Source organism: Coregonus lavaretus (assembly GCF_964263955.1).
Source record: "Coregonus lavaretus genome assembly, chromosome: 7".
Classification (NCBI taxonomy): domain Eukaryota; kingdom Metazoa; phylum Chordata; class Actinopteri; order Salmoniformes; family Salmonidae; genus Coregonus; species Coregonus lavaretus.
In genome coordinates, this window is record NC_139994.1 from 10,864,164 (window position 1) to 10,872,683 (window position 8,520).

The 8,520-nt window shown below is 43.0% G+C and overlaps 1 protein-coding gene across 1 annotated transcript in view; it reads left to right on the forward strand.

The window, feature by feature from the left end:
- LOC311131884 (polypeptide N-acetylgalactosaminyltransferase 12-like) overlaps positions 1-6,805 on the forward strand; it is a gene marked incomplete at both ends in the record, with an annotated part of 17,631 nt that extends 10,826 nt beyond the window's left edge. The window contains 4 exons of the mRNA XM_084165003.1: positions 562-693; positions 978-1,091; positions 3,840-3,998; positions 6,665-6,805. Coding sequence (XP_084021129.1) covers positions 562-693; positions 978-1,091; positions 3,840-3,998; positions 6,665-6,805 — 546 coding nt within the window. The remainder of the gene's footprint in view (positions 1-561; positions 694-977; positions 1,092-3,839; positions 3,999-6,664) is intronic.
- Between the last annotated feature and the right edge of the window lie 1,715 nt (positions 6,806-8,520).

Below are 8,520 nucleotides of genomic sequence, written 5' to 3' on the forward strand. Positions count from 1 at the left end.
CTGTAACGATAATGCATGTTTTGAGTGATCTATCCCTTTAATAGTGACCAGGAGGCAGTGGTGCACCGACAGTGGGAAGTGTTTATGTGTGATTTGGGGTTGTGTGCAACAGAAGAGGAGTGTGATGCAAAAGTCTTGTTTGTGAGAGAGAGATCTAAAAATGTTGAAAAACCATAGATGGTGCTGTTGTCTGTCATTTCACAGAATATACCCAGAGACTCAAACAGACAGGAAGTCGGTTTCACATTTATTTCTGAGCTCATATCGGCATTGGCTCAAACTAAATAACCTTTTATGATGCACAATCCTTCTAAATAAGATGTCTACATTTCAGGTAAAGAATAAGTTCTGTCTTAGCCTGAAATTCAGAACCTGTTTTGCTAACATTCTACTCCTTGTACTCTGTGTCAAGTTTAGCATGGCAAGGAGTGGCAAGGAGTGGAATGATAACTCAAACAGACTGGTACCCAGGCTAGTCCTGTCTATGCTCATAGAAGACTCTAGTCCACAGATTGGAAAGAAATGTGGAACTAAAGTTTCTTGCGCCGTTGTTGTTTTCAGGAGGCCTTTGGGGACGTGACAGACAGGAGGAAGCTCAGGACCCAGTTAAGATGTAAGGACTTCAAGTGGTACCTGGAGAACATCTATCCTGATATCCACGTCCCTGAGGACAGGCCTGGGATGTTTGGAATGGTGAGGAGAATGCTGCCATTTTGACTCCAGGGATGCATTCATTATGCAGACTGAAACGGACTGAAACTACCTGAACTTGTCCAATAAGAAAAGCTTGTTATCGTTTTCCTATACTACGGTGTGCCCTAATGAATCTCACATTGGCACCACATTAACCTATTTTTATTAAAGGGATAGTGCACTCAAATGTCAGTTATCATAGACAATGTGAATGATCTTTCTCTTGACTCCCCACACTCATAGCTGTACTATAACAATGGAATCTGCATGTTGTTTCCCTCTAGCTGAAGAACAGAGGCATGTCTAGCTACTGCTTTGACTACAACCCTCCTGACGACAATAACCTGGTGGGCCACCGGATCATCCTCTACACCTGTCATGGCATGGGACAAAACCAGGTAGCTATAACTCCATCTTTACTCTCTATGTCCTTCATTTAAAACCAGGTAGCTATAACTCCATCTTTACTCTCTATATCCTTCATTTAAAACCAGGTAGATATAACTGCACCTTTACTCTCTATGTCCTTCATTTAAAACCCGGTAGCTATAACTCCCATCTTTACTCTCTATGTCCTTCATTTAAAACCAGGTAGCTATAACTCCCATCTTTACTCTCTATGTCCTTCATTTAAAACCAGGTAGCTATAACTCCCATCTTTACTCTCTATGTCCTTCATTTAAAACCCGGTAGCTATAACTCCCATCTTTACTCTCTATGTCCTTCATTTAAAACCAGGTAGCTATAACTCCCATCTTTACTCTCTATGTCCTTCATTTAAAACCCGGTAGCTATAACTCCCATCTTTACTCTCTATGTCCTTCATTTAAAACCAGGTAGATATAACTGCACCTTTACTCTCTATGTCCTTCATTTAAAACCCGGGTAGCTATAACTCCCATCTTTACTCTCTATGTCCTTCATTTAAAACCAGGTAGATATAACTGCACCTTTACTCTCTATGTCCTTCATTTAAAACCCGGTAGCTATAACTCCCATCTTTACTCTCTATGTCCTTCATTTAAAACCAGGTAGATATAACTGCACCTTTACTCTCTATGTCCTTCATTTAAAACCAGGTAGCTATAACTCCATCTTTACTCTCTATGTCCTTCATTTAAAACCAGGTAGCTATAACTCCATCTTTACTCTCTATGTCCTTCATTTAAAACCCGGTAGCTATAACTCCCATCTTTACTCTCTATGTCCTTCATTTAAAACCAGGTAGATATAACTGCACCTTTACTCTCTATGTCCTTCATTTAAAACCCGGTAGCTATAACTCCCATCTTTACTCTCTATGTCCTTCATTTAAAACCAGGTAGATATAACTGCACCTTTACTCTCTATGTCCTTCATTTAAAACCCGGTAGCTATAACTCCCATCTTTACTCTCTATGTCCTTCATTTAAAACCAGGTAGATATAACTGCACCTTTACTCTCTATGTCCTTCATTTAAAACCAGGTAGATATAACTCCATCTTTACTCTCTATGTCCTTCATTTAAAACCAGGTAGCTATAACTCCATCTTTACTCTCTATATCCTTCAATTAAAACCCTACAACTCATCCAGAACGCTGCAGCCTGTCTGGTGTTCAACCTTCCCAAGTTCTCTCACGTCACCCCGCTCCTCCGCACACTCCACTGGCTTCCAGTTGAAGCTCGCATCTGCTACAAGACCATGGTGCTTGCCTACGGAGCTGTGATATATATATATATATATATATATATATATATATATATATATATATATATATATATATATATATATATAAAACAAATGAAAATTAAAAATATACTCTATATATTGTAAATATTGTAAAGTGGTTATCCCACTGGCTATCATAAGGTGAATGCACCAATTTGTAAGTCGCTCTGGATAAGAGCATCTGCTAAATTACGTAAATGTAAATGTAAAACCAGGTAGCTATAACTCCACCTTTACTCTCTATGTCCTTCATTTAAAACCAGGTAGATATAACTGCACCTTTACTCTCTATGTCCTTCATTTAAAACCAGGTAGATATAACTCCACCTTTACTCTCTATGTCCTTCATTTAAAACCAGGTAGATATAACTGCACCTTTACTCTCTATGTCCTTCATTTAAAACCAGGTAGATAAAACTCCACCTTTACTCTCTATGTCCTTCATTTAAAACCAGGTAGATATAACTGCACCTTTACTCTCTATGTCCTTCATTTAAAACCAGGTAGATAAAACTCCACCTTTACTCTCTATGTCCTTCATTTAAAACCAGGTAGATATAACTGCACCTTTACTCTCTATGTCCTTCATTTAAAACCAGGTAGATATAACTGCACCTTTACTCTCTATGTCCTTCATTTAAAACCAGGTAGATATAACTGCACCTTTACTCTCTATGTCCTTCATTTAAAACCAGGTAGATATAACTGCACCTTTACTCTCTATGTCCTTCATTTAAAACCAGGTAGATATAACTGCACCTTTACTCTCTATGTCCTTCATTTAAAACCAGGTAGATATAACTGCACCTTTACTCTCTATGTCCTTCATTTAAAACCAGGTAGATAAAACTCCACCTTTACTCTCTATGTCCTTCATTTAGTAGTGGTCCATACACTTGTATGCTATCTTATTTTGTTTTCAGGACTGCAGTGATTGTTGTCTTGTGTTCTTAGCATTGATGTTACCTTGAACTGTGCTTAGAATGCCCCCCCAATAGCCTTGTCATGGCCTAGTGGTTATTTGGCTTTTGACTGGGCCTGGCAGAGTGTTTGTCTCATGGCTTCAGATTATAATTTACATTGACAAGTATAAAATTGCTTTGTGAATTTGGACCGAAAGGATAGTGAAGAAAGCAGGTACCATCGCGCTCAACCTTAAACTGAAATAGTCTTTGTTAGGTGTGTTAAACTAATAAACATCATTTTTTGCACCCAAAGGATAAAAAGAGAGTATTGTACAAAAGTTATATCCGGTGTGGTCTGCAGTGGTCTACATTGAGCCCCTTAAAAGTTGGCATTGTTATTTCAGCACCCCTATGTATCCACTGTGGTGCCCTACTTTGTACTGGCAACTGAAATGGACACAACAAAAACTCACACACACCACACAGCCCACACTCTGCTGGTCTCACCCTGCTGGTCTCACCCTGCTGCAGTTCTTTGAGTACTCCAGTGAGAGAAGTGAGATCCGTTATAACACCAGGGAGCCAGCAGGGTGCGCTGCGGGGGACGCCGTCTCCACCTACCTGACCGTGCACCTGTGCAAGAAACCCCGGCAGCCTGTACCACAGGACCAGAAGTTTGTCCTCAGAGAGGTGAGGGGGAAGGGGACTATGCATCCTAAATGGTAACCTATTCCCTATATACAAGGGCCCTGGTCAAAATGGCACCCTATTTTCTACACTGTATAGACAATAGGGTATAATTTGGGATGCAGCCAAGAGCTTGTCTTCAAGTGAATGAGGTGGATGGGGAGGATGGGATGGAGGCAGGGAGGGGAAGAATGGGAATATTTGGAGGGAAATGCTAACTTTAACGACAAGGAAGTGGGGCAGGAAAACAGGGAGCAGAGCAAGGGGTTTGGGGGGAGGGTTGGGGATGGGGGAGGTTTTGTTAACAGAAAGAAGGGGGGGGGGGTAGAGTGAGACTGTGGGTCAGAGAGAAAAAGGGTGGCTTAGAAAGAGGGTCAGTGGTGGCTTGTGGGCTGAGAAATAAGAGGACAGGCTCATTGTAATGGAATCAATGTAAGGGTATCAAACACATGGAAACCATATGTTTGATGTGTTTGATACCGTTCCATTCAGCCATTACAATGAACCAGTCCTCCTATATCTCCGCCCACCAGCCTCCTCTGAAGGGGATAGAGAAAAGAGTGGAGTGGAAAACCCAGAGGAACACATGGACCAATACAGTAGTACGGGTGTAGCTAAATGTTGGTATGTTGGTTTTCACTAAGCACTCGTGTTCTGTCTGTTCTGTTGCGTTTCTTGTCGGAGCGGCCTCGAGGCCTTCAGAGCATGCTCAAAGGAAATCTTTGACAAACACTGACATTAAGCCCTTCTCTCTCTCTCTCTCTCTCTCTCTCTCTCTCTCTCTCTCTCTCTCTCTCTCTCTCTCTCTCTCTCTCTCTCTCTCTCTCTCTCTCTCTCTCTCTCTCTCTCTCTCTCTCGCTCGCTCGCTCTCTCTCGCTCGCTCTCCGACACCCACCAGTGCCTTAGCCTCCACAGACTCCAACTACCCTCAGATACAGAATCATCCGGGTATCACTTTAGTAAATAAAATCCCCCTAGTCTTTCTATGGAGTAGAGGTTACATAATCAAATAATGTATTCTGGATAGATTTGATGTAGCGGTTTGTACATAGTGGATCATAGAACATTGAGGTAGCCTATTGTCTGGGTGTGCATACTTGGTTGTTTAGTATATGTGTTCAGTGTAGCCAGACATCTTAATACAGTGTGGAGAACAAGTATTTGATACAATGCTGATTTTGCAGGTTTTCCTACTTACAAAGCATGTAGAGGTCTGTACTTTTTATCATAGGTACACTTCAACTGTGAGAGACGGAATCTAAATCTATCAAAAATCCAGAAAATCACATTGTATGATTTTGAAGTAATTAATTTGCATTTTATTGCATGACATAAGTATTTGATCACCTACCAACCAGTAAGAATTCTGGCTCTCACAGACCTGTTAGTTTTTCTTTAAGAAGCCCTCCTGTTCTCCACTCATTACCTGTATTAACTGCACCTGTTTGAACTCGTTACCTGTATAAAAGACACCTGTCCACACACTCAATCAAACAGACTCCAACCTCTCCAACCGTGAAGCATGGAGGTGAAAACATCATTCTTTGGGGATGCTTTTCTGCAAAGGGGACAGGACGACTGCACCGCATTGAGGGGAGGATGGATGGGGCCATGTATCGCGAGATCTTGGCCAACAACCTCCTTCCCTCAGTAAGAGCATTGAAGATGGGTCGTGGCTGGGCATTCAAGCATGACAACGACCCGAAACACACAGCCAGGGCAACTAAGGAGTGGCTCCGTAAGAAGCATCTCAAGGTCCTGGAGTGGCCTAGCCAGTCTCCAGACCTGAACCCAATAGAAAATCTTTGGAGGGAGCTGAAAGTCCATATTGCCCAGCGACAGCCCCGAAACCTGAAGGATCTGGAGAAGGTCTGTATGGAGGAGTGGGCCAAAATCCCTGCTGCAGTGTGTGCAAACCTGGTCAAGACCTACAGGAAACGTATGATCTCTGTAATTGCAAACAAAGGTTTCTGTACCAAATATTAAGTTCTGCTTTTCTGATGTATCAAATACTTATGTCATGCAATAAAATGCAAATTAATTACTTAAAAATCATACAATGTGATTTTAGATTCCGTCTCTCACAGTTGAAGTGTACCTATGATAGAAATTACAGACCTCTACATGCTTTGTAAGTAGGAAAACCTGCAAAATCGGCAGTATATCAAATACTTGTTCTCCCCACTGTAGCTGGAGATAAAGCATTATATCTAAATGTAAATGGAGAGAGGGAGGGATGGAGGGAGGGAGGGAGGGAGGGAGGGAGCGACAGAAGGCGGGAGACAATTTCTTGGCCCTCTCCATATTCAAACATGAGGATTTACTATGATATTGCTGTTTTCACACTGCACTGCTCCCATCTCTGTAATGTATGTATGTAGTCTCTTGTGTTCCTGGATGTAGTCTACACACCAGTGGTTCACAACTCCACTCCTCCAGGGCTGTATCCAGTCCTACTGGTGTTAATATCCCATTGGTGCTCATTTGTCATTGAGTCCACACACTTGGTAGCTCAGGTAGATATTAGCTGGTTAGAAAACAAGGATGAAGACCAGTATTAGGGAATAGGCCTTAAGACAAGGCCATTTGGTCTGTCTTGTAAAATAGACTGTATTTCAATAACCTGTATGAATAAAGGTGACATGTTATAAATAACTCCTCTCCAATAGGACGGCACCCTCTACCACATGATGACCCAGAAGTGTGTCCAGGCTGTGGACAAGACGGACAATGGCAGCCCTGCCCCCGCCCTGCGGCCCTGCTCGGACCACGCCAACCAGAAGTGGTTCTTTGAGGAGAGGGGGGCGTAGTGGAGCGGGCCAGACGAAATCTCTATCTCTGGGGTGGAGGGCCAACCAAACCCCTATCCTGTGGTGGAGGGAGAGGGAGAGGGAGCGGGTGAGGGAGAGGGAGCGAGAGAGGGAGTGGAGGAGGGAGAGGGAGCGGGTGAGGGAGAGGGAGCGGGTGAGGGAGAGGGAGCGGGAGAGGGAGAGGGAGCGAGAGAGGGAGTGGAGGAGGGTGAGGGAGCGGGCTGGAGGCCCCAAGACCCATACTCAGGTCCAGTGTCCCTATGCTGTGGAGATAGCCTTGGTCATATTCACTAGGAACTAAACAGAAATGTTGTTGCCGAAACGGGGAGGTACTATTTGAACTAGTCCAATTGGAATCACTCATTTTCGTTTTCTGTTGCACACCGTTTTGAATCGTTGTGCCCTAATGAATATGATCCTGGTCAGGCAAAGGACGAACCACTATCTCACCTCCTGTATCTATGCACAACCGTGTGCTTGCTCGACAACGTTTGATATTTGATATTAACACATACCACATATCTACTTCTCCAATCTTTTTTTTTATTTCTTTTTTTGTGTGAAAACCTGGGAGACAGATGATGTTGGAATGGATTGGGATATTTCTAACACATTTTTACATTTTAGTCATTTAGCAGACACTCTTATCCAGAGCGACTTACAGTTAGTGAGTGCATACATATTTTTTTTTTCGGCCCCCCGTGGGAATCAAACCCACAACCCTGGCGTTGCAAACGCCATGCTCTACCAACTGAGCTACATCCCTGCCGGCCATTCCCTCCCCTACCCTGGAAGACGCTGGGCCAATTGTGCGCCGCCCCATGGGTCACATCCAGTCTATAGTGTGAGATTTAATGTCAACCGGTGCAATTGTTCATGCTGGTATTTACATTTACATTTTTGTCATTTAGCAGACTGCTCTTATCCAGATTTGTTCTTGTTTTTCATTGGTTAAGGGCTGTGTCCACTCACTCCACTGGGTTAACACCCATTTGAGGAAGAGGGGTACACCCATAGAGAATGATAGAGGCCTCTAGTGGCCAAAAGGCGTATTTGCATGGGCAACACCATTGAGGGCTTCAACCATTTTAATGTATTCAACTGGGTGGGACTTCCAACTTCATTGGCTGTTGGTGACCCTGTTGGAGTCAGCAAATCGTTAAGAAGCAAATATACTACTTCAAAATGTAGATTGCCTCAATGGCACTCCACCCTGCCCAGAAGCTATAATGGCACAGATTAAAAGATGAGTCCTCTGTCTATCTCTATGGGTGCACCAAGGTTCATACCGCCTATCTGTTCATCTGACTGAACTCCACTCCTGCTTTTTGTTTTCACTTTCATCGTTTACCCTTTTCCCTTCTCTTGAACCCAGGACCACTTTGCCACTGGTAGTGGATGTTTTTGGCATTGCAGTGACCTGAATCTTGACAGAGTGACAGTATGTACTTGCATTACATTGCAGCTCTATCTCAGACTCAACCTCTAGAGGGAGCCAAAGCTTCCATCTTGTGTGCTGATCTTTTTCCCACCCCAACCACTATGTTCTCAGCTCAGTGATGTGTGTGCATGGTTCATTTTCAGGTATTTCAATATTTATGGGAGCCATTTCTTTGTTTTATACATCTGTATATTTTTATAAGTGCTAACTACTATAACAGGGGAGGACAGCTCATAATAATAGCTGGGATGAAGCAAATGGAATGGCATCAAAC